The sequence below is a fragment of the Falco peregrinus genome, chromosome 1, assembly GCF_023634155.1.
Source record: "Falco peregrinus isolate bFalPer1 chromosome 1, bFalPer1.pri, whole genome shotgun sequence".
Classification (NCBI taxonomy): Eukaryota; Metazoa; Chordata; class Aves; order Falconiformes; family Falconidae; genus Falco; species Falco peregrinus.
Genome location: NC_073721.1, coordinates 29,992,954 through 30,019,862, shown reverse-complemented (window position 1 = coordinate 30,019,862; position 26,909 = coordinate 29,992,954). Strand labels below are relative to the sequence as shown.

Here is a 26,909-nt window from a genome sequence, read left to right as displayed (position 1 = left end):
CAGCAAACCTGCAGGAGTAAAGTAAGACTCTGATTTACTGCATACAAGCTGATTGACAATGCTGTTGAATACTTCTGCCTTTTAGTAAACCTTGGGTGGTTACATGTTCCCTCCATGGAAGGAAGAGCTAAGCTACCCGACCTGCCTAAGGATAAATACATATCCTTCAGTAGCTACCATGGGTGCACTGGATGTGTTGTAAATACACAGGCCTGCTTGGAGTAACCTGTTGGACACTTGCACCCTTCCTGCTTGGGACACTAACAGGACTTAAACCTAACACAGCAAGGGGACCCCTCCTCACAGGTTTGAAACTGGTTCTTTTTCTGCAAGTTTGTGTTTTAGCAAAACCTCTTTTTTTCCTTTCTGTTAGGGAATGCTGATTCTATGAAATAAAACTGCTTCATAGGGAGGTACTGATTTCAAAAGAAGGAGGAAAACATTAGAACATTGTATTTCAGACTTACAGTTCTATTTCATAATTTATAATAGCAAATCTGAAGCCTCTCTCTAGCTCTACAAAAAAGAGAAGTCTCTAAATTTCCCACAGACCAGCTTACGTACCATTCTATTATGCAAAAGCAGCATCTATAAGACAGTTAGACCAGACCACTCTGTTAAACTCCCCATATTTTGAAGTCTTTAAAATGTTATTATCCATTTTCTTTCACAGCCCACATAAAGCAGGTTAGGTTCCTTCACGCAGTTGCAACTCAGCTGTGCAATCTCTCCTAACTTTACTATCCAACTGTTCTATAATGAGAACTGGGGAAATGACTGGGAGGGAACCATTCCACTATAGACTAGTAAATTTTCTTTGTGTGACATTGCTCATGTATTTTCTTGGAATGCATTTCCTCCCCCCCCCCCTATTTAATTTAACTAAATACTGCTAATGCCTACAGAAATAAAACCAAGTCATATTCTTGCCCTCAAGACGTTTTATAAACAGTGTAATGCATGCAACCTAGGCTCAAGAGGTGTTGCCCAGCTCTACAGAGAAACACACATACTTCCCAGTGTATTTTCAATTTCTTTTTTAAACTTGCCAGTTTCATATGTATGGGATCCTGCTAAGAGCCCTTACTCCCCTGGCTAGCCACTGCGAGTAACTTGAAAAGGACAAGCAAACAGAGACACCTACTAGAAGCTAAGAGAGCTCCATCCAAAAGGTGGCTCCAGGCTGAATCTGGGTCAGGTTACATCTCCAGTGAGCTTGCTATCCTGCACCCAGAGCAGATGGGAAATAGCTCTTCAGGCATCTGGGAGTCAAATATCTTCTCTGACACATGCATAGGGGACTGTATGGAGGAAAACAAGTTGCTGATGCTATTCCATCAGCAAGGAGACAGCAAGGGAACTTGAAATCTATCTCTTGTCCATACATGGCCTGGCATACAGTCAGTCCCCAGACTGAGTCTGGCTCTGGGGCAGTTCAGACTACATCAACCTGGTCCATCCAAAGGCCAGAAACTCCTCCCTTCTGACGTGGTCACACCATGCAATTCTTTATCTAGATTTTCAAATTGGAGGAATAGATTTGTAGCTGACCATTCCTCTGTATCTCTTCTAAGAGCCCTCGGAATACCAGCTAAAATCTGCAACAGAGAGGTTAAACTGTTCTGACTAGCCAGCCAGATAAATCCATCTGGACAGTGGGTTACAGGTTATGAGCTGATACTGCACAGAGTGGGCTTCTCCTACTAAGTGCATTAACTACTAAGCGTGCTTGGGTTTGGGAAAACAGCTACTCTGCTGCACTCATATCCTTCAAAACCAAGTTTCTGTGCTCCTCTCTTGTTTCTGCAGAAAGCCAGAACATCATTACAAGGTCGCTTTATTTTGGGATATGTGCAAGTTGATGCTGAAAGAAACAATCCTGCTTGTCCCCCAGAGAAAGCAGTGGCTACCTGGATCACCCTCTTGAGCCAGTACTGTTGCCTAGCTATGCTAGCATGCTTGGCACGTTTCTTCTAGCACACTTGGCACGTCTCTGCTAGCTTGGTCTAAAAAAATAAGTTCAACAAATTTGCAAAAGTGTGTGGCACTGGGGATGCTGGCATGCAAACAAGATGACCACATCCCTCACACAAGCCAGACCTACATTAACCTCATCACTCAGGTGCTTGAAAACTCACTGCTCTAAGGGGTACAAACCTGCATTTTGTGTTAGACTGTGAGACCTCAGGTAAACTGCAGGCAGCGAGTCACAGATGTCAGCCCACATAACTCAGAGATTCTGTATTTGAGGGCAAAGCAAAGAAGGATTTTGACTCCATGACTTATGGGAGCAGGAATGTTAAAAAGGCCCCCAGTGAGTTCCTGACCAGCATGACAGTGATGCAGCCAGACATTTAAATTGAATGCAGCTTATCCGATACTTACAGAAACAATGTAATTTACTGCATTGCTATTACACCATGCATGGTCTGTATAATTTATTATATAAATGTATTTTGTCCAACACTTTTAATATTCAGTCTGGCTTTGTTAAAAAAAGGTAATCTGGCAATCTGTCACAAATAAGCTTTGATGCTGGTTTTCAGTACCCTTTTGCAGACTGAACGGCTAGAATTGAGAGAAACTAGGGCAGATGCAGAGTCCAACTCTGAATATTAGCTATATTTTTCACCGGAGCTACTTAATATATTTCTAACTAGCTCAGTAACAGATATAAGCATGCATACAAATACATAGCTATAATAAATTGATGCAAAAGCAAAATATGAAAATCACGTCTAAAAGTCTCAAAGTAATACTGTTATTGCAACTCATTATATAGACGTGAATTCTAAAAAACAGAGTGTAAAGAAAAATACTTTGCTCAGGCTCATTTGCCAGCCACATTAAATTTAAGATAATCTCAGGATAATCAAATTAATGCTAAATTCAGTCTGTCTGCTTAGTTTCCTAATCTACAAAGAACTGCACACATGGATTGGTAAAGGGGAAAACCAATGGTGATATAATCTGTGGGGCCCGCTGGCAGTTAGTTTATAATTTCATTTTCAAGTCAAGCTGAACGTGCTTTAAGAATATAAAGTCAGTAAAATCCAAGCCATGACAGATTTGCACTACCATTAGAAAAAAGTCTTTCCTCCCTGTTTTTCTTTTTCAGTTCAGTTTTGCTGCTCCTCAGTCTCCCATCTGGGAAACAGGAACTGCCCCAGTCTGGGCATTCGAACAAGGTGCAAATTCACAGGGTGCTGCTGCCTGCTGCAGACATGCAACACAGACAAGATGCCTCAGGATGAATTAAATCCCTGGAGTACAATTAAACAATAGCTCCACTGCAGGGATTCAAATTGGGTTTTTAGAAACTAGGGGCCTAGGCAAAAGGTTCTTTCTGAAAAAACAAACAACTATGTAGAAAACACAGTTTATCAGTACTGTAAGGACTGTTTGACCTCTGAGGTATAAAGACAGTTGCGAAAGCAGTAGCACGATGCAGATTTTTTTTTAAAAAATCAATCAGCAGGTTGAAAATACAAAGTTGATTATTGCACAGCTCCAGGGTGTTAAGTCTGGAAAATTAATGAGCCTCACAAAAGATCCCCATTAACTTATGCAAGCATATATAAACTTATTTGATCATTGAAGTCCCCTAGACTGAAAGCCTGATGAAAGGCCTCCCATGCCTTCCCACGGTGCATCAGCAACAAGCCAACTCGATTCCTCACTCCTCCGTGCCCTGCTCAGAGCTGTCACTCACCCTTACTGGCAGCGGGACTGTGGAAAATGTGTCTCACTGTACTGCAGCTTCCACTGATGGGAATTGCAAATGCTGCTTTTCTTATCACAAAGTAGATCCCAGGCACCCGGATGCCTTATGTGACATTGCAGAGTGTAATATTTTGGACAAAAAACAAATGCTAAAATGCAATCATACAATAATCAGTTTGGTTCTCAGGCTCCTCTACCTCTTCTGTTTTCCAGGACATTTCTTTCCATCCATTACACATCCACACGTCTGGCTTGCTCCTTCTCTCTGCCCATCTCTACACACGTATATAATTTCCATGACTGCAGCCTCCGAGAATTTCTCACGCAGGCTCCCAGCGAGTGACTCGCGTGCCCAGGGCACGCTCCCACCCTCTGCGAGCAGTGGGCCCCCTGTCCTCTCCCTGACTCCATACAGCCTGCTCCTCCAGCCACCTCCTCCCACGCTTCCTCTCCTTCCCACTTCATTCAGCTCCTCCACATCTGCTCCTTACAGCCTTCTCCAGCCCTCAGAGTCAGCAGGCAGAGTCAGGAGCTGGCCCATCTATTGTGTTTGGCATCCCCTCGGCATCCAGAGCTGCCCGGGGCAGGATGCATCTCCCGCCTTGCTCTTGCAACAACACAGTTCTCACATATCTACAAATGTATCTGCATGGCTCCCTTCCACAGGGAGGGAAGGCTGGAGGAAGGCACAGCAGCATGAAAGGACTTACCTGGCATTGCTGAATATGATGGAGAAAGAAAATAAACACAGATGCGAGTTGCTCCTCCACAGCCCCACAAAACTCTCCTGCTCCAAGCTCTTGCTCCTCTACACTCAGACCCATCACCCTTGGGTGCTGCAGGGCTGGGCTGCTTTTGCCTCCTCCAATGGGCAAGTAAGACAATGTTGCCCTTGCCCTCTTCATCCCCCAGCCCAGCAACCACAAGGCAGCAGGAGTGATGCACTTGCCAAACCCTGAGTTCCAGGAAAGGCAAGAGCCCCTTCCACCTCTGTCCAGCTGCACTGCCACCAAGTTTCTGCATCCTTCACCTGAACAAGACATGTTTTACAGCTCCCCTTTCAAAGGATGGTATGTCTTCAATAGTTTCAGAAACCAAATAGCCTCAGGATGGGGTGGAGGCCCAAGACTGAGAAAGGATGCTATACAGCAGGATCTCCTGTCAGATAAGGACTCAGCTCAAAATAGGTATTTAATGACAGTTTATTTACAGATTATGTGGTCCCACGTGACCAATCTGAAGAGATACTTGCCTTCCATTTAAAAACCCTATCCTGTGTTATGGCACGTGAAAACCAGAATGTTTTACATTTACCTGAATGTTTCCCAGCTGGATGCAACTAGAAAAAAGACCTGTGCCCACAGCATTTAGCAACCTTGCGATGTCCTAAGTGATGGAAAAGAACGGCAGCAGGAGAGAAAAACTTTTTTCTTGTTGTTGGACCTCCTACATACTTGCACACGTGCAAGCCAGAGTCAGACGGATGCTTAGATGGACACAGGAGCACCATAAGACGGTACAGCCACTTGTGATCTTCCCCTAGATACCTATCTATGAGACGCTTCTGTTGAAGAGCTTTCAAGAAGCCTGAAAGGGAAGTGAAGACAATATCCTCCTCTGAAGGACCCAAAGATGACACGTACAACTTCTTTTAATAGCCTTCACAGCATAGACATCTGACAGACTGCTAGACTGCACTAAAGTGTCCCTTTGAGCAAAAACTATTCAAGAATGGGCACACGGCCTGAGAGAAAATACCTATGGAGTTATCACTCCATAATCTCTTCAGAAAAGTGTTCTAGTTACCTAGGCATTAGTTTTGGGGCTTATAAAGGACAGGAAGGTCAGGGGTCTTTGAGGGAGCACTGTCACATTTTTCTCAGTGGTTGATTATTTTCCTTTAATTTTTCAGGAATTTAAAGTTTGCACAGGCCAAACTTTTGTTTTACTTTGGCAAAGCAGGAGGCCGAAGGGCAGGAAACAGGAACTTCGTATTCACACATATTTGTGTAAAATACTAGTTAGGCATTAAGCTCTACGTGCAAGAGAAACACACAAACAGTCCAACAGCTACATTTATGGTTCAAATGCAAAATGGCCAGCCTGTTTATGGAGCACCATTTGAAACACCATCCGAAGTGTTCTGAGATGATTCCTTTAAGCCCCTGATTTTAAACCAAAAAGCAGGATTCCACTTTCCATAGGCTCTGGGCTGCCTGCAGCCTTTCAATATACTCTCCCAGTTTCTCTTCCCCACCAAGAACAAAACACTTCCCCTGCTGTGCCCATTTGCTGCCTCCTGGCTGAGCAGGCTGCTGCAAAGGATCTTTGCATCTGAGGCTGTCAGAAGATGGTCTGTAATGAGCTCCACTTACTGCCACTCTTGCAGGCAGAATGGGTTAGTCAGAAAGCACAGTTTGAGCACCACTAGCTGCACAGATCTTCAATAGAAAGTGTAAGAAGGTAGATATGTAACAGTGAACCCAACTTCCAGCTCAGTCCACTCCTGCAGTTTCATCTAAAATACACTTGGCAGCTGTCAAGGGAAAAAACAGTCCTTTTCACAAGGCTACTCACTACGTGTAACCTTCCAACTCTTCTCTATGCATCCTAAACAATTGCACACAGGCAGTGAGAGAGGATGCTCCTGCAAGTGCAGAACAATCCCTCTGTGTTGTGGCTTTCAGCTCCTCGATAGGAGGAGGCAACTCTGTTCTGTGCTGAAGCTTTTAACTATTAAAGCGGCTGCTTCCGTTTCCCAGGAAAGGCTCGGTGGGACAAAGACCTCGCATATAACATGCCAAAGGACCTCACACCAGCAGGAGGGGGAGTTTTCTGCCTTCCCTGAGCGGTTTGCTTTGTCTTGCATTCTTCCTTCAGTACAGGGGACAGAGTCTTTGTCCGAGGCTGGGCTGACCATATGCAGCTTGTCCCCCGCATCCTATCCCAGGAGTCAAATGCTGCTCTTAACAAGGCCTGCTGGTCCCCAGCCTGCTGGCTCCTCCTCACGCTCCTGAAGCAGGGAGGCTCTGGGTAGGATGGAGAGGATTCCTGCAGAGCGTTAGCTCCCCTCCGCTTTGGGCAGAAAACATTAGCAAGATCAGTTCTGATCTTGAATAGTGGCCACTCAGGACAAATACCTGCTAGGGGCCAGCATCCAAGCATCCCAGGGTATGGAGCTGGCTGGCTGTCCTACCACTTTGACTGTTGCAGCAGCCTTGCACAGAGATGCATCAGTTTCCTCTGGGTCTCCATGCCTGTTTCTTTCCTTCCTCTCCCAGTGGCAGCCCACATGCAGTACGAGGGCTAAAACAACTTGTGCGTTTATAAAAGCAATTGCCTATCAGATTTACAAGTGTTGCTGTTCTGTCCATCCCTGACATTTGGGAACAGCCTCAGGGCATCAAAGCACAGACAGAAGATGGATCTTCCACACACCCCCCCCTTTTTTTTTTAATTATTTTTTTCTTCTTTTACTTTTTTAAAATAAACCAACTGAATGAACTGTACTGAACAGCTGAAAAGCAACGAGCCAAGTTCAGTTCCCAGGCAGGAACAGGACATGAGTTGACAGAATTAAAAGGGACAGCACCAGTTGAAATCTAGCCAACTCAAACTGGGCCTAAACCTACTTTATCTAAATTGCAGTAGCAGCTAAAAACAAACCTTCTCTTTCAGGCAGTGCTGAGATCCCCCACTTACTGCCTAGAAATACTATGCAATCTGTAAAGTAGTCTGGGGAAGACAGCTTTCCTTCTATTTCAACAAAGTCTCTTATAATGAACAAAGACTTTCTGTGCCTCTGCTCCTGGCACAAAGTCTTTCCATGCCTTAGCATCAACCTACGCTTCAGGGCTGGAGAAGGTCAGAGACCTATTCTCAGCTGAGAGCCTAGAAGTCAGAGAGACAATAGTGGCTTCCACAGCAAGGCACAGGAAGTACCCAGCCTGACCCAGGAGTCCAGGCAAACTGCAGAAGAGACAAAAAGCCCAAACTCTGTGAGGTTAGGGAGGAAGAGAAGAAAAGGTTTTAGGTTTTGCTATATAGCTAGTTCGCTGACAATGTAAGCCATAGACTCTTCATCCTCCAAGTCCAATGAGAATACAGGTGTCCTTGTCCTGGGTTCCCAGTCATGCTTTCCTACTGCTGAACTGCAGACTAGGAGGAAGCTTGGAGGAGCCTCATGTCCAGTCCAGGTTCACACCACCAGTGCTGAGAAAACAAAGGCAATGTCACACAGCAGTGATGCTGGTCCCCTCCTCTCAAGTTCCTGAAAACACATCCAGTGCTTTTTAAACCTGGCTAGAGGGTTGCAGGGGATTTTCTATCATTGCAGCAAAATGAATGTTGTGAAGAAGAGATTCTCTGGTGTGGCACAATGTCCTAGCAAGTCCCAAACAAAGGCCAGGGAAATGCTACCCACCAAAACCAGTAAGAGCTAAATAACTGCCAGCTTGTCCAATCAGCAGCTGAGGAAGTGACAATACTCCAAGGCAAAGAGCAGGACTGAGCCTGGCACTGGGGTGCCTCCAGTATTGCAAAGGGGCAACATCCTGCCTGTTCTAGACAGAAGGAGAAGTGAAGTGAATTTAATCAGCCAAAATCTAAGGTCACGCAACTCCATTTATGCTGCAAGGAAGGAGGGCAATAGGGGTGCACCACCCATGTGGTGACATAACAACACTCAGTAGCATCCACAGCTGTATTTCTGCTCTATGCCCTCAGCTGGTTTACTGCCCATACTTGAAGCCACTCTGAGCAAGGTAGGACAGGCCACAAGGTGCATACTACTTCACAGCCTAGGAAGCCTCAGCTATGGCCAGGGTCACTGCAAAGTTCCTCTCTAACAACTGGCAAGCCTGTGCCTTGACATGCAGAAGCAAAATGGAGCTGGGTGTGCTTTCCTGCCTCACAAGTGCAACTAAAACCATTGGACTCTGAAGGTCCCAAAAATTACAGTCATACAGACAAATATTATCAAGCTTTGCAAGTGTGCAGGGAGGAAGTACATTAATTTCATCTAGGGAACCCAGAAGCACTTCTGCACACTGACCTATGCACAAGTCTCAGTGTCACCAGTGCCAAGACCTGTCCTCCCCCCTCCTTTCCTAGTGAAAGGCTCCCTCCACCAAAAAGCCGGGATGTTGCAGACTGTCAGTATTGCTATGCTTATTCCCTAAAGACAGACCCCTGCTAGGGGTTAGCAAGACCACCTTAACATTAAAAGCAGGCACTGGAAGTTTACACTTTCTTTGAGAGGGGGAAAAGAAGAGCTATAATAACATCTTTCAATGAGTTCTGCTGGGCCAAACCCAGAACAGTCACAGAAAAAAACAAAACAGATTAGAGAGAAAAGTTTGATGCCAAAGACTAAACAGCAAGAAGGCTTCTTGAGGCTTGCCTGAAAGTTGTTATGTCAGGAAAGTGGATAGGTGTCTAGCTGCCCCATCCTTCAAGCACACTCAAAGAAAAAAAAACACATAAAGCCACATTGCAATGCTAATGTCTCTCCTCCAAGAGCTCAGATGCATGATCAGGTCAGTGTGGGTTTTAACTGCACGCACAGGCTGAGGTGGCATAAGGCAAGCTGTCGTCTCTTGTGCTGAGTTTCCTGCAACTGGCACTGCCTCATACATGAGGCACACGCAGACAAAGTGAACAGAACTGCTATAGCAGGATGAGCCTCATCTGGCAGGACACACAACAGGCATCCAGCTTTGGGCAGGGCAGGGTGATGAAACAGTGCCAGCAAGCAAATTCCAACCCTTGAGCATCCCCAGCAGCAACAGCATCAAGACTGTAAATCTGGTCCCAGCTTCAGTATTTTCTCTGCATAACCCTGGGACAGTATTTCAAGAGAAGATGCATTTATGTGCCTATAAAATGCCTCCTCTTAGAGTCATCCTTTCTGCAGACAAAAACATTTTCCATGAGGTCTCTTCAGTGTTGCCTGTCTGATCGACAGCTTTGCAGACAGATGCTTCTCTCCGGATTACTAGTAGTGCTGCATAAGCTTTATTTGCGATCTACAGGGGAGAGTAAAAAGTGCCAGGTCCATCTGCAACCAGCACTTTGCTGCAATGCCTATCAGGACAATTTACAAGAGTTGCATTTGGTAATTCCCTTCCCAACAACTTCAGAGCCCCCAGCCAGCTCCAGGGGAAGCCAGCAACAGGTTGGAGACTGAAGCACGAGCTCAAGAGCTGCCTGTTGTGCCCAGCACGTCAGCCAACCACTCTGCACACAAGCAAATGGTTTGTTTTATCAGCCAGCATGTCTTTTGGTACCAGCCATAGCACGCACATCTCAGCTGGAAGCTAGATGTCACAAGGCTGGCTTGGGAGATGGGGAGGGGGGGATGGGAAATATTGGGGAGGTGAGCTCATAGGCAGCAGTATGGGGAGATGTGGTGGTGTGGGACATAGAGGGGCTAGCACACAAAGACGTAAAGGACCAGGCCTGATCTGTGCTGCTGCTCACAGAACATCTTGTTTTATGGGAAATGTCTAAAAGGAATTAGGCTAAAACCCAACCAATTTCTCATGGACCACTGAATAACTATCAGATGATGAGAGCTTTTGGCCCTGACAAACTGGGGTTAAATTGGAACCAGTGACTTAATGTTTCCATACCCCTTTGCAGAATAAAGGCATGCAGCCTCCGTGCTTGGTTGAGTCCTGTTCACCTACAGCAATTTACTATGCTACAGTTTCAGTGTTTGCACAGCAGAGTTCACTACATAACAGGTTCTGTTGAAATGAAGTCAATGTTGATTTATATTTCTTTGTGGAGCTAAAAAACACAGTTAATCCCCCCTATTTTTAATCTAAAATCCTGGAATACTACAGAGGAGCCAGGGCCAGCTCTACACTGGAAACTGGTCAATATTACAAACAGATGATAGAAAAAATATATGTATTTTACAGAGCCATAGCAACCAGAAAAGAACAATAAATCAGACTGGGGTTGAAAAAAAAAGAAAAAAAAAAGGCACAGTTAGGGAAATACATATATGAATTACTGGGAGATTTTATTTGGCTTTAGTCATCCTACTGGGAAAAAATAAACACTGTTTTACAAACAAGCTACACAAGCCTCATTTGTATTCAGGGAAGCAAGGAGTTTGGTTTGGGTTTTTGTTTTTCTTTTTTTGGTTTAGGTTTTTTTTCCTTTTTACCCACAGAAATTGGCCTGTGTCAAGAATGTTTGAGAACATGTTGGCAAGGAAAGAGTCACTGAGGCTACAACACTGAAGCTTTCTGGACTTCAGAAGATCCGAAGATGAGGCATAGTGGTTATGTCAGGGCAGCAGGTGTCAAGGTATCTGCTGGCTTAATGGCTACAGGTCTGTAACCCCAGTCAAACCACTTAATCCCACTGAGTCCCATTTATTTTCAGTGTAAAAGTTATACTGCCTGTCAAATGCAAAGTGCCTCTGTGGCTCAGACTAACTTGAATCAGATCAAAACTGCTGAATAAGAAGAGTGCATCTATACTTGCAGTCCTTACAACTCCTGTAATCACTTCTGTTTAAAAAAGGGGGAAACTGCAGCATGCAGAGTTGGCATAATGGCCCCAAACTGATGCACTGGGCAAACGTGCACATAGGCAGGAATAGTGTACATGCTTCCTCAAACTACAGACAAGCTGTTAGGCCAGTAATTTCTACCTGAGAAAACGCATGACAGGTCAGAAATAACTAAGGCAGGCTAGACATACCTTTGGGCTTGCTTTTCAGCCTGGCTGCTGAAGGCTTGTGTAGCTCTGCTGCCTTGGACACTTGCACACATCAGTCAGAACCATCCTCCCTTCCAGTAACTTTGGGAAATTGGCCCATGGACTTGAATCATGACAGAGGACGGAAGTTCACTAATACTAAGTTCCTGCAGGTTTCACAGAAATAACTAAAGGACAAAAGAAGATATTTCATATCTTATCCTCTGAAAAGGGAATCCTTCACCATGACAGTGCAGATGGGGCAGACGTGCCAAGAGAGGTGTTTGTAGGGAGAAAAACACCCCAACACAACAAATCAGCTATAGCTAATTTGGTCATCATTTTGACACGTTATCAACATGTATAACTAACTCATCATGTACCTGCTGGAATTAGTTCTGTCCAATACACTTTTCAAAAGTATAATAAATTTTCTAAGGAATAATTCATATAAGTAAGTTTCTCCTGAAGTAATCATCTGCGTCTTGCCTGCTTACTTCCTTCACTTGTACACATTGTTTTGCAGTCCCCAAGACAAAAACAGCTTCCTACTACTGATTAGACAACGGTTAAATATTAAAACTCAACTTTTAAATTAGCTGAGACTTCAAATTCACATTTAAATATCTTTTAGTGCATTCATAATCAGGAGACTATGAAAAATGATAAACTACGTATTTATGGAACCACAGAAAATTATGTTTAGAAGACCTGAAGAGGACACCTAGTCAGTCAAGACATATTTATAATGCAAAGGAGACTACGAAGGCTCCTATGCCGCCCTTACCTAAGGGAAGGATCAACTCTTCCTCACAAATATCCATAAAGAATAGTTTGACCTATTCTCAAAAGTATGCAGCAATGGGGAATCTGCAACTATTTCAGTACTTCACCACACATCATTTGAAACAACAAACTCTAAACCTACCTTACAGAAACTGTAATAGACAGGCCTCTCATATCCCCAGTAGGCACACAAAAAATGTATTACTTTATTACCTACAGCAACCTTTTTCATATTTCTCACATCTTCCTTCCATCTTCTTTTCCCTCCTCCACAGGTCACATTATGGACCTTTGGGTCATCCTTACTACTCTCCTCCAGACTCTCCAACTGGGATGCATCTGACTTGGAAGTCTTTTGCTCAAAATGAGATACAACGCTCTCCCTTTCTCTTCAAGGTGTTGCCAGCAGTGTAGGATCCTATCATATGCAATATACAGAACACTTCTATTTATATATCAGAATAATTTCACTTTATCTCTGAGCATGAAGAGCGTGTTGGTTTAGCTCATTGGTGACTAACTCTGAATAATTTTATTCCGCTTTCAGAAGTGCTGCATTTCCCCAACTGGTAATTGCACATTGGATTATTCCTGTGCAAGCACAAGACCTCGTACCTGTTGCACCAACCTGACCTTACTGCACATCTCAGGCAACTTCTGTTATTTGCAAAGGTTGTTCTGAATTCCAGCCCTCTGTGCCATAATGCTTTGCTGTGTCTGCAGATTTCATCAGGATACTTTGCATTTCATCATCCCAGTCAATACCAAATTGCATGAGCTCTAGGACAGATTTTAGAGGCATACAAGCTCTACACATCTTTTGTGGTTGATGACTAGACATTGACAATTACTCAGAGTCTAAATATCCAACAAGTATTGCACCTCTCTTTCTCTAGTTTTTATCAAGATTGCATTTCCTCAGCTCACTCACATACTTGCTGGGACAATGTCAAAAGTCTCACTAGTATCAAGGTAACTAACATTCACTGCTTCCATGGTGTCTGTTACTTCACCACAATTAGTCTGTTCAGATTTATTCTTGATAAATCCCTGCTGGAACATCCATTATTCCCTGTGTGCCTTCCAGATGGTCTGTTTTTCCTAGCAGTTTCTTAAGACCTGAATTCCGACTGACCAATTAGAAACCTCAAGTTTTTTCATTTCTGGGGTTTGTTTTGATTTTGTTGGGGTTTTTGGGGTGGAGGTGATGAACAGCATTTGCTATTTTCCAACCTTCTGTAATGGTAGCTGTGCCCTCTGCAACAGTGTGGGTTCAGACTGCTCAGGCTGATGTGTTCTGGGGTAAATGTTACCAAGCTCAGCCAACCTACGAACCTCAAATTCATGGATGTTGTCTTAATACTTGTGAAGCTAGTTTCACTTGATAGTTTCCTACCACAATTCATGCATTGCAGAGAATATAACCATGACATGCTATACCATCCTCTTTAGGCTCTATGCTTGACTAGTTTTTCCTGAGTTTCTCCAAACCTGTACCTTATGGCTGTAGCTGTTTTTTTTCGGGCCAAGAAACATGAAAGCAACAAGAACTCACACAACACATTTGTTTCCATGCTACACCATATACTGTCCTCACAGTGCGTATCAGGTAGGTCCTTGAAAACAATCTAACTTTACCGTAGAGAGAGAAAAAAAGCCCAGATTTTAATTTCAGGAAAACACAAACCATAGCCTCGCTATACTGATCAAGTGTTGTACCTAAAGAGTTAACAATTGTAATAAGCTCGGCATCAGCTTTCTGTAGGAAGAGCAAGTGAGGAGCATTTCTTCCTTTTCATTTGAATTGAAGTATAAATTTGCTCTACCATGAAATATTCCCAGTACACTCACGAACCATGACAGGCTAAGGTCACTGACTTGTGCCAAGTTTCTTTTTCAAGGTTTGCAGGTTTGGGTTTTTTTTAAAACTAAAAATAACAGAGTTGGAATTTGTGGTCATGGTCAAACAGTGATAAAATTAAGACCAGATAAAGCCACAAATAAAATTTTTTGAGACTTGCAAGCTTGGTTTTGTTGAAGGAGGGGAAGTACTGCCATTTAATCAAAAGCACAAAGCATCAAGTGTTTGCTACAGTGAACAGAGAAGCCAAGGCTCAAAGGTCTGAAATTCAATGCAGAAGACTGCTTTTCTAAAGCACAGCCACAAGGCAGGAGAGATGGAAACTAAAGGAACGCAACGTTCATTTGTCTAGAAGTGTTTGTTACAAAAATACATCACTTGCAACGAGACATGCTTTGCAACTGCAGTACACAGTAATAATATTTAGGACAGCAGTAGTTGCTAGATGAGTCTTCAACTCAGTCATCACCATCTGAAAATGCTCAGGCTCAGCAGGATTATAACTACACCTTACTCTCCCCCAACTTCAACCAGACCCAGCAAAGCACATCTATGATAACCAAAAAGTTGGCTTGTTATTCAAGAGATAAGAATTTAGCTCCTAGCATAGCTTTCAAAGTAAACAGTCTTTTGACATGTGAAAATGCTTGGAGCCTATCCAAAAAGTTCCTGCCAGTTTAATGCTTTTTCTTGCTTCTTGTTCAGAGTGGATTCATAAGCATTACTTAAGTTGTTCTGGTTCATCAAATGTTTTTAAGGCTATTTTGGAGTATTAAAGAGACTTCACAGATTTTTTTTAAACAACTGAAGAGGACAACATTAAGGTACACACATCCCAGTCAAACAATGGTTATCGTTGTTGGATTTGATAAATGCTGCAAGAGGCACAGTCAGAAAGAACCTGAGCAAAAACCTTTCATCATGTAAAACAGTGCTGTCGTGCCACATCCTGCCTAATGCCCAACGGGCTTCAGAAGAATCACATCTTCAAACACTTCACAGTTTTAAAGTTTTAACATCTGACCAGAGAAGCCCTGTAAAAGACCAAGGGAAAAACACAACAGCAGCAGCTCATCTGGCTTTGCAGAGTGAGCAGGTTAGACTGCGGGAAATCCTGTCAGGCAGAAAAATCAGTGCCTGATTACACAGGTGTGATGTAAGGGAGAACATGGGAATTGCTCTGGAGACTGCCTGCCTAAGAGGGCAGCTCACAGGAGTAAAGCAAAGCAAAACAGGACATGTAGCAGAAGGACTGGGAACTCTGCAGAGCAATGAAGTGAGCAAGCTTACACTAAATTAGAACATTACCTCATTTAGCTATGGTCAACTGGTATTGCCCTGAGATCAAGAAGAAACATGACAGTGTGCGCCCCATTACAAGTCTTACTTTTAAATACATTATCCTGTCAGGATTAATCTAATGTCTATGATTAGCCAGAAGATTTTAGCCCGAGAAAGTTTTTATTCAAAAGAGACAAGAGATAAACAAGTTTGTACCAAATAAAACTAGAGCTTTATCACCTGCTGCCAACAGCATACAGTTTCTCTTTATACAGGGCAAGGATTGGTTGGTAATACTTGGTGACAGCACACAGCTGTTTGCTGAAGGGCATGAAGCTGTATGGAAAAAATTAAAAAATCCATATTTTAAGGGGCCTCTGGAGTCCAGCCTCCTATTTGAAATGAAGCCATCACCAATGCTAGATCAGGGCCGTTGTAAGCTTTGTTGAGCTAATTCCTGAACTTTTTCAGGAACAGAGACCCACCTCTCTTATAAACTGTTCCCTGTCCCTTGCTGTCCACCTTATGAGTAAATTTTCCCTGAAGCCCTTCCAGAACCTCCCGGACTACAATTCAGATCTGTAGCTCCTTGGTGTATTATCTAGGGCTTGACCCCACAATCTTCTAACTACCCTTCCAACAGCTGTAGGCTCCTGTTAGATCACACTGCACCTTCTCTTCATAGGCTAAACCAGCCCTGCTCCCCCCAGCTCTCCTCATAGCCCACATGTTCTAGGACCCCAACCACCTTGGACTCTTCTCTCCTGTTTTTCAGCATCTCTTAAACCAGGAGGCCCAAGACAGTAATATAAGTGAGGCCTTCCCAGCGCCATGCCAAAGAAGTAGTAACTTCCCTCAATCTGCTGCTCATGCTCTTCCTAAGGTAACCCAGCATGTGGTCTGCATATTGCATGATGAGCATAACATTGGCTCATATTTAATTTCATATTCAAAGAAAGAAGTCAATTTATGACTCATATACTGGTTTATTTATTAACGTAAATTGAGAGTCAAACACCCAGAGGCTAGAATCCATTAACATGTATTTTGAGTAGTGCCTTTAAAGAGTCATGGTGGATAGAAAGTCAAAACCAGCACGGATAAGCAGAAGATAATACTGGAGGCCCTTAGAAGTTCGTGCCAGACTGATATGCATGGGCACAACCACTCTTTCCAGTGTAAAAACAGTTCATTGGCTTCGAGGTCAGAAAGATGAGACTACATTAGTGCAGGAACCAAACAAGGAAAGTCTCTGCTCTGAGTGCCATCTTAGTCACTGAGAGGTTTGTCCTAAAGTACCCTACCAAATCCCATTTCACTCTGCAGACCTCCTCTCACCCATGAAAAGGGCTAGATAAAAAAGCAATCGCTATAGAGGCTGCTTGACGTGCAAACAGAAGGCACCGAAATACTCTGTTAAAGACACTGTTATGAGAACCTACACTGGGCTAGAAAATTTAAAAGGCTCCAAGAGGAGTTTTATATAAAAGTTAACATATAACATGTTGTATGCTATTTTATATCTAAGAGGGAGACTTTAGACTCAGATGTTTTCCTTAGACCCTGCAGTCAATACATAGAAAATGCAAGTATGAATTAATCACTGCATGGTCAATATCAAAAAGCTACTGTACAATATAATTTAGGCAGGACAGGAACCTCAGACTATGGCAAAAATTATGAGTCATGTGGATTAGACGCTTAAGGGTGGCAAAAATCAAGATAGAAAGGTGAGCCCAAATTTAGATGACAACTGGGGAAGACAGCTACACAGCAAAGGTTACCCAGAAAATGCCTGTGTCATTTTAAACTGCAACAAGAGATACTCCCAGTATAAAGACAAGCAATAATCTGTGCTGGCATTGGTCTCTGTCAGTATTTACAAAAAATACCCCACAAGAGTTGCCACTGTCTCAGAGATTTGTCAGAGAGGTTAGCAGAGCAATTCCTATTTTCACCCAGACCTCTCTCCTTTGAGAGTCAGCCAGCTGACTGAAAACCAGCAATAGAATCAGAAGTTTCTGAGCAATTTATTAACTAGTAGGAGCAAGTACCAAATGTTACAAATTTGATAATCATTGATTTAGAAGGTACTTTGCCTGTAAAGGACCTCAAAGTAGGTTAAAAAAAGTTCTTCAAATATTGTAATTCACATCTTGTGATGCTGGGGAGTGCTTTTCAAGTATGTTATGCACTCAACCATTCCACCAGTCTTCACATGCTCACACTACAAAGTAATATTCAATCTACTGCTATAAACAAAACCTGGACAGGGCAATGCAAGAGGACATTGTGTAGGCACCCTAGTTCCCAGTTTTCTGGTAAGTCCCCATCCGCATTAATGATTCCGAACTGTTAATTCCTTAGCCTTCCCACTCTTGGAATCCCTTATGACTTACATTTTCTCATCTCAGCAACTTCTTGTTTACATACATTGCTGCAGCTCAACTGCAGAGACCATAGGAAGAGATTTGCTTGTGAAGGGACTGCAACTTTTTTTTGAAGTTACAGCCTTTCTACTGATGGTGCTCCTCTGCCATTTCAGGATAAGCAAATGAGGTTTTCTTACTGAGAGGAGGCAAAACAAACACCACAGGAAAGCAATAAAGAACCATGGGGCAGGCTTCCAATGGGTTAACAACTGTTCTGTATCTTCAGCTTTTCAATACTAGGGATTCGGAGTTACCTGACAAGCAGTTGGGTTTTGTCCCTAGCAAGCTGGGCTGATAGAAGGAACACACTCTTTTGGGTTCCCACACAAAGATAATTCCCAAGATTTGACTGAGCACTGATGAGACAAGTGTCTCGCAGTATAACAGATGTGGCCCTTCACAGTGAGAGCAGCAAAAAGCAAGGCAGTGTATTGAACCCTGCAGTACCTGACTGGAAGACGTATCTGGCTAAACCTTGCATTAACTCTGCTGGCCAGGTAGGTGGTGCCGACTCCCCCGTTTCTCTCTTTAGTCGAAATGTCAGCTCAAAGCCAAAGCCACTTGGTCCATCTGTTCCTGTAAACCTGGAGGAAACGAAAAATAAAAAGTCATGACATACGTGTAACCAGAGGAGGCTTCAAGATTAGGACCATGGAAAAAGGACGAATGTTCTCCTCATAGAAAAGAGAAGTTTAGAAATTATCTTATTTAGGTCTACTGTAGCTCGAATGGCATAACATTGTTAGGTTAGCTGATGTAATACAACTTCAAAGATAATTATCATAGCAGTGTTTTCAGTCAGAATAATGCAGCCTTGGAACCATGACTTCTTTCCTGGGACCAGTGGGATTTTCAGCAACCTGAATTTATTTTTAAAACGTCATTGTAAGTTTTGCACTGATAGCTAAATGGGAATACCAAAGAAAGTGCGTAACAGAAAATGTTATTCCACCCTTGTGAATTCAAATTTCTACACATTGAGAAGTGGGATGCAACTAAAGTACTGGGTAGTAGGTTTCTGGGTTGAAACAGCTGAATATTTTGATGTACAGCACAGAATTTCTGCTTTGCAGATAGTCAGCAGGGGAGAGGGAAACAAGAAGATACAGGAAGAAAGTTAATAACCTCTCACACAATGCACTAATCCTTACTTTGCTTCAACATATGCCTGCACTTATTCTCCTTGCATATCTAAGAGGACGACAGTGGAATAGCATTGAATATGACAACTACTGTTAAAGAAGCAGTAGTTTGGCAGTTTCCTCATTCGACAGAGATAAGTGCCAGTTTATTTGGTTTGGTCAGATAGGGTCTACCCAGGAGAATAAAGTCATAATTGAAGTATCAAGGCTGTAAGAAAAAGGAGTAAATAAGGGATACTACATACTACTCTTGCCTTCAACAAAACTAGTCCTTGAGAATCCTTTCTTCTTATCTTTATACATACAGGAAATTTCCTGTTCCAAGTCCCCAACAGCTAAAAATGCCACATTTGCCTGTGGAAAATGAGAAACCTCCTAGACAAATATGTAAACTTGCAAATTTGAAAGAAGCTGGGGACACCTGTGTCCTTTTCACCACCGTCATCACATCCCTTACTCATTTGCTGTGCCTGTTCCACAAAGGCAAAGGAAAAAAGGAAGGATTTACAGTAAGCATAAAGACACTTTACAGAAGCTTCCATAAACTAATATTGTTCTGTAAGTTCAAATGTCCAACACCTGCAGCTATTGGCAAATTCTCTGGAGAAACTTTGCAAACGTCTTGGATGCTGGTACCTTGCTAGCACATACGAAGGATACAATGTACAAAGCGTTAATGTACTACTACTAAAAACAGTCAAACAGAGCAGTCAGGAAAGTAATTAGAGCACTTTCCATTTGAAAAACACAGCTCACCAGCAGCACGGTGACCAGCTCCAAGTGTTGGAAGGATTGTCCTGTTAGTAAGGAATTTGAAGCAGAAATGCTTTACAGTGACCCTGCCTTATGGCACGTGTTAAAACTGATCAGACTTAAGCATTGATGCAACTCCTTCATCATGCAATGTAACTTTATTTGAGGATTCTTCAAGGAAAGTTTGCTTGCTGTAGACTTTCAAATTATGTAATGAAAGTAGTTAAGAAATGTACCCAAGGACAGAACTACACTATGGGACAGCCCAAAGAGAGAACAATGGCAATTATAATACAGCAGTCAAAAAATGCCTCGGCTTTACAGTAAGACAATGATCTGACATAGAGCATGTGCAGGAAGGAAACCTCAGAATTAGTATTTTGTAGCTGTGCACGGCCCCAGGTACATAAACTGAAAGTTGCAACACAGCATTAAGTTTTCTGTGCTAACAGATCTGCATATTTCACATTGGTTGGTTTACACCTTGGTTTTGCTGAGCCCTGCAGTTTGGAGTGAAAGTTTCTTTTAAACACCCAATAAATGCTAAGAAGGGGAGGAAAATAATATTTAAAATCTGTGATTGAGAACAAGAGAGTAGGTATTGAAAGTCAGTCAGACATTGGCAATAAACAGGAGTAAACAATACAGCAAATAAAGGCTTTATTTCATTAGTGTGAAAATATACAAAGCATGTCCGCTTCTGTTTCTCTCCATATTACCTTCAACAAACACTGATGAGAATTATATACTACAGAAGCAAATTCTCCATGAATAGAGCAGACAACACATTTCAGAATGGTCAACTGGTGGACATAAAACCTCCTTCAGGTAACAAGTGTACCTTTAAGCAACAAGTCAAATAATGACATTTGGCTCTTAAACAAAACAAGAGCTTACTGAATAACCAGGCAGCCAGGGAGTAGAATCTGGATGTGCAGTAAAACCTGTATTCTGCAATCAGCATGCAGGTCTACCAAAGAGACTGATAGAGGATGGTGATAGCCTCACAAATGCAAAGTTGTACTTTGTACGTTCAGCACCCCTGTAGTGTTTTAGTAGTTTCACATACCAGTTGGCAAAGGAAAAACAGAAATATTTCTTAAGGGAGAAACAAAAACACTTCAAAGTGGGGAGTTTTCAAGGGCTGATGCCAGAGAAAAGCATACACCAGAAACTGAAAGACGTTATGAATGGGTCAATTTTAGGAAAGATCAAAGGTAACAAAAAGCCTTCAAGCTGATCTTTCAGTCAAATTTTTTGGAAAGTAAGATGGCTCCCTATTGAATTTCCTCCTTTCAAGGCCGCTCTGAAACAACACAGCTTTACTTCTAATATGCATTGAGCTAGAGTTTAGTGTTTTGGGTTTTTTTCAACTCCACAGATATCTCTGCTTCCCAGAAATAACTGCTTAAAAGACGACCGCACATACTTTATATTGATCCCTATGCAAGTTACTGAGTAACAGAAGTGTTCAGGTGAGTATCAACAAAATTTAAAGCAAGATGAGCATTTAGGAGAACACTGCTGGTCAGCAACATATCAGTAGTTGCAAAGCAGTAAAACTGACAGGTAATATTACTTACATGAGTTTTTTTGTATGTTAATGAAAGAAACTCTAAAACAGATAAGAACTACTAGAAAATCAATAGAATAAAAGATAAAGAAACAAGCAGTAAGTTACTTCCCTTCTAAGATTTAAAAAAAATCTCCGAAGAATCCAAATATGTATTTTCTAAAAAAAAAAAAAACCACTCAAAAAATGCAGCAGCACACAATGCTTATAATTCTCAAATTCTTAACAGTTAAATCTTAGAAAAAACTATTTCCTTATAAGACACTAGTATTTAAAGATTAGACTTAAAATGGTTTTGAGTAGTTTTGAGAGTCACAGGTTGCTGAAATAGACTGAGTTGTTACAATGAAAATTTAAATACATTCAATTCACCTGTATTGTGCAGCTTCTCCCAGGTCTATAGTGTCTTTGATCTATTTAATTTTAGGTTGGTAATTTGTTTTTGGAGAAACTGTGACACGTGGCTTTTAATGCTTGAGATTATTTAAGAAATCCTTTATGTTTAAGTCAGACAAGTCTTTTATAGGAAGAAATGTTAATAATCAGAATGTGATTAGGATAGTAATTTTCAGTTAACATTTTTGCTAAAGCTTTTGCTTTTATTCTTCAAAAAAAGTCTTGTATTTGAAAGTAAGTTGAATATAGTTTCAACAGCTACCACAAAATTTCGCTCAGTGAGCAACGGACCATAATCCAGGACCAGAGCTCCTGGCCAAAGTCTGGAGGATGTACATGACAATGGAGGCAGACATGAGCTTCAGGAACTAAATAAACCCATAACCTTGCCACATGCCTCTGACCCTTGGTCTAACAAAAATCACAGAGAATAATCCAGTAGCCACGTTGTACAGCCTGGCTTCTCTTACAGAACTAGGGAGTGAGTGCTTACACTGGCCCCAATTCCAAAATTTGTGAGGATAAGTGCATTAAGAATGCATTAGTCCACTTGTGGAGAGGAGATTAACAGCCACGGCCAATAAACACGTGGGAAATAACTTTGCCCAGTAAGAAGCCCAAGACCTCCAGACACACATACCATACGAATGGAAGACCAAGAAAATGGCTTTTCAGCCCCCACAAGGATAAAGAAAGCCCTTCCTTATATCTGGGCTGTAAACTGCTGCTCATTCCCCCTATTAACTGTGTCCATTTTTGTTAAAGGCCTTACCAACAACACAAAAGATGCACCTATCATAATCAAGAAACCTACACATGATCAGGGAGCTAATAAGTGAGATTTGGCATAAACAAGTTAATTTATACCAAGATGTTTCACTACTTCCCTGTGGAAACGCTGGATTCCCATGTCAGCCTCCTCCTGCAGGGTACGTCCCCACTGCTTAGGGGTTATCTTAGGAGGCTGCTGAGGAACTGGACAAAACAAGAATCACAGGCTTGTAGATGTTCAAACTCATGCTCCTTTCCACAAGTTCCCAATTTTCAACAAACTTCCAGAAAAGTCAATCACCTTCAGCCAGCCACAGTCAACCAACAAGCTAAAAAAAAAAAAAAAAAGGTAGTTCCAGAAGAGACAGACTGAAATAGCACCATTTCCACAGAAAATTGGGTGGAGGGGTGAGGATAGCCCATAGATGGAAGAAGTCCTGCTAAAGCACACAGAAGCCAGGTTTGCTCATGCCCTCTTCTACCAACTCCCCCAAGTTCACTGCTTCCTGCACCTGTACTAACTTGTTCCCTTTCAAGCGGGCAGCAAAGCCTCCTCAACAGGTTATTCTGACCTCAACTCCTGTGTCAACTGCAGAGGTAACACATTTTTCTTACACACTTTTAGTTCTACAGAAGCAAGATTCTGGCACTATTGGGGGTTGGGTTTTTTTGTTGCGCAAGTGAGGTGGGGACTGGGGGGTGGTTTTGGGGTAGGGTTTTTTGGTTGTGCTTTGGTTGTTTGCTTTGCTGTTTGTTTTTTTTTTAAATCTGAAGGTGATTAATTCAGATACAGCCTATTTAGAAGAAAGGCCCTGGAGCTCAGTTCAGCATCTCAACACTTAAGTGCTTTGCAGGTCATTTCTTCAGCAAAACAACTACAATACAGCAGTCCAAAAATGCCTCAGCTTTACAGTAAGACAGTGATCTGAAATGAAGCATGTGCAGAAAGGAAACCTCAGAATTAGTATTTTGTATCTGTGCATGGCCCCAGGTACATAAACTGAAAGCTGCAACACAGCACTAAGTTTCTGTGCTAACAGATCTGTGTATTTCACATAAGTTGGTTTATGCTTTGGTTCTGCTGGACCCTGCAGTTTTGAGTGAAAGTTTCTTTTAAACACCCAATAAATGCTAAGAAGGAAACAAAATACATCCATATTTTGCCCCAAAACTAAAGATACTAAGTATAAGGAGACAGCATAGATTGTATTACACCCACCACTGCTTTGCCCCCTCCAACACAAAGGCACATCACCTTCATAGCCAATCCCATGGCAAAGCAGTCATTCAAGTTTTCACAAAAACAAACACTGATGAAGAAATTCCTGGCTTGCTGCATGCCCACATGGCACACATCAGATAGTTTTATATTATGACTACAGCAGTAATGGAAGGCTCTGGTGTCTGCCAAGTCAAATCCAACCCTATATTTAATATTAAAACCTTATTTTGTCGCATGAACAAAAATAAACCTTCTGAAAGCCAAGGTCATATATTACATGCCATTCTTTGGGTTAAAGCTCCCTTTATCTGTTCAGCAAATCAGCTCAGCAGAACAGACCACATTGCAGCACTAAGCATACCCTGAAGGACCCTGGCTTGTTCCTTTAATGAGGTAAGAGTTTCACTGATCACGATATTTAGTTCCAGCAAAAGAATCCAAAGAAATAGAGGCCCCTTTATTTACAGAGCCATGTGGCTGGGCCCCCCAAGCCCCCTGCCACCCCATGCTCTGCCAGGCCCTCTCCTGAAGCCACACACAGAGAACTGAAAAGCTGCTCCCCTCCACAGCAAAGTACCCAGGGCGTTTTTCACATCAAATAACCCAGCTTAAGAGGATCAAAAGCCAAACTAGCCTTTTGCTTTAAAAGTAGCTCTGAAAACCAGAGGCTTTTCAGTTTAAATCAAAGCTATTTGCCAAAGCATTTTCATTCTCACTTTTGCAAGGAATGAGAAAGTTTGCTTCACTGCAGTGCAAAATGGCTGTATTTCTGAAATTCTGTTTTTGAAAGCTACACAGCTCTGGACAAGGAGCAGAGTGTATGAGGTGTTTATTTTTTGAGAGTTTAAGAGTATGTGTATATAAATATATTAGGTGAACCAATCCCTGAAAATGGGAATTTACACAGGGAAATGCTGGCCCTACACCACGATTATTTCAGCCAGGGAACAAGAAGAAAGCTCTTTCAGGGTATTTGGGATAGTTAGGACTGCACTTTCAGAAGTCACAGCTCCACTCCCAGTAGCTCCAGGGAGGTAAAACAGGTCTCTTCTGGGAAGCCAGGGCAGGCTCACAGTAGTCTGGACTGACTGGAGCTGAAGGCTGAAGCTGGGACCATCAACCACTACTTTTGTGACGCCACTTAAGATGCCTTTTGCTTCAACTCCCTAATTGCATTTCCCCACATCTACAAAGACAAAGCTTCCTGCTCTGCTGCTGGTGAGCTGCTCTGATACCATTTTGAAGACTGCAGAAATACAGTATCACTATATTTCTAAGCCTGGCATCAGGAGGAGCTGCTGTTAATTTCCATCAGAAAGCAGTTTTAATTCTATCCCCCATGTCCATTCTCACACCCAAAAAACTCACAGTAACTGCCAGCCCATAGCTTTTGGTACCCCAGATCAGCCTATCAGGCCATTTTATAAATTTGAGAAGGTGGTTAATCCAAGCTGATGGGCAGTGCCCATCATTCTGCTTGATCAGACCAAAGTATTTGAAGGCCCAACGCTCACTAGTGTTTTAAGTCTGCATAGCTAGTAACCATCCCAGAAGATTTTTCTATTAGCAACACAGAGACCTGCAAAAAGCATCAGGTCATTAAGTACCAATGATTGAGCAAATCAAGTCATATATAATTACCTTTTCACTGCTCACTTCACCTTACAAACAAGCAACACAAACAGTGGTCTCCTGTCTAAAACCCAAGGAGAAGACCTCAGCAGCCTCTTAACAGCCATTAACATCTTAGTTATCTCCATCTCCTGGGAAGGACATCTGGCAAGAGCTGATGTGCCCCAAATAAGATTATGCAGAGTCAGTTTTCTGAATTCAAGCTCTGGGTGCATTACACAATGTTCTCCCACCATAAGCAAGTGACACTCAGATTCCAGAGCTTGGGGGGGGATGGGGACACGGGACACACAATAGAAAGAGGGAAGGGAGGGGTGAGGGGGTGGGTCGGGAAGAAGTGACGCTACCTAGTGCTTCCAGCATTTTGCCTAACAGGAATATTATTTTTTTTTAGTACAGCTGTCAAACAACATAAAAGTCTCATACAAGAGTCCTGACAGCATGCTGGGACACTCCTGTGAAGCAATTTCAGAAGAAAATAGGCACAGCAACCTCCCTACATGAAAGGCTTAAAAAGTGTCCAGGAAAATTATTTCAGCCAAAATCCACCTGCTCACTCACATATTCTCCTGGGTTGTCTCCTGGCATTGAAAAAAGCAACAATTTTAAAGAAAACCCCATAAAAATATCAGAGAGAAGCAGGGGGTGGTTATCTGGACATCAGATGGTTATCTCTTCAGACAGGAAATTCCAGGAGCTCTCACCACCCCCAACCTGCAAGCAGAGTCTTAATGGACTCATTTCTAACTTGGTTCAAGAATAAGTTTCACGCCTAAGCAGTGCAATTACAAATGCAAAAAGAACACATGCTCAAAGATCTCTGTTCATATAAAATTAAGGTCAGAAAGCAAGTGACACACACGTGGTGCTCGAGAAATCAGTCTATGGCTATGACCAAAGCTGTCGCTTAGAGCTTGCTCTTGCAGTACATTACATCAAATGGGTAAGCCATCAACCAAATGCAAAATCTTTCTAAGAACAGCAACTTAAATTGTTGTTAGAGAATTTTTCCAATATCTAAATCCAAACAGCTGCAGAGGCACTCGCTCTACAGTTATTTGGAGGTGGGTTTCTCAGCTTTCCAAAACTTGAGATAGACCTGAGTAAAAATTGTGAATCTATTTGTGCTGGCCAGTATGAAAATGCAACTGTGCTTCATTAAGCTACCATTCAGCGAGTGAACTGCTGTTATGGGGCAGAAGGGGAAGAGGAGACTCCAATTTAAGTTTCGCTCACACATACACAACCTGAATTGCACACATTTTACTATTCAGCTTCTTCAGAACTCAGCTGGTGACAATCTTGCCCCTGAAGTCTGGAGATTCATAGTTTAGGTTTTGTTTTTTAAAAGTTGTTTCTGTAAATAATGGATGTTGATTCAACGGATAAATGATTTTTCCTCTAAAACTTCAGACTACAGAATCAAGTCAACCGTACTCCTAACTCTGCAGACACAACTGTCTCATGACAGAGAGTCACTTGAACTACTGATAACACAGCAAGGGTTTCCAGCAGCTTTAGACACAAACAGCATGGGAATTGTTTTGTGCATTTTGTAGACCTGACAGACTGGCCACTTTTTACACACCTAAATCAGTCAGGCATGTGAGAAGCACTTGGC

At 42.4% G+C, this 26,909-nt stretch overlaps 1 protein-coding gene across 4 annotated transcripts in view; it reads right to left on the bottom strand.

The window, feature by feature from the left end:
* The window catches only part of SUFU (SUFU negative regulator of hedgehog signaling), a 95,435-nt gene that overhangs the window by 46,252 nt on the left and 22,274 nt on the right, over positions 1 to 26,909 (bottom strand). For all 4 annotated transcript variants that reach the window (XM_055810665.1, XM_055810714.1, XM_055810776.1 and 1 more), the window contains one exon: positions 18,247 to 18,383. In XM_055810665.1, the coding sequence (XP_055666640.1) occupies positions 18,247 to 18,383 (137 nt within the window). The remainder of the gene's footprint in view (positions 1 to 18,246; positions 18,384 to 26,909) is intronic.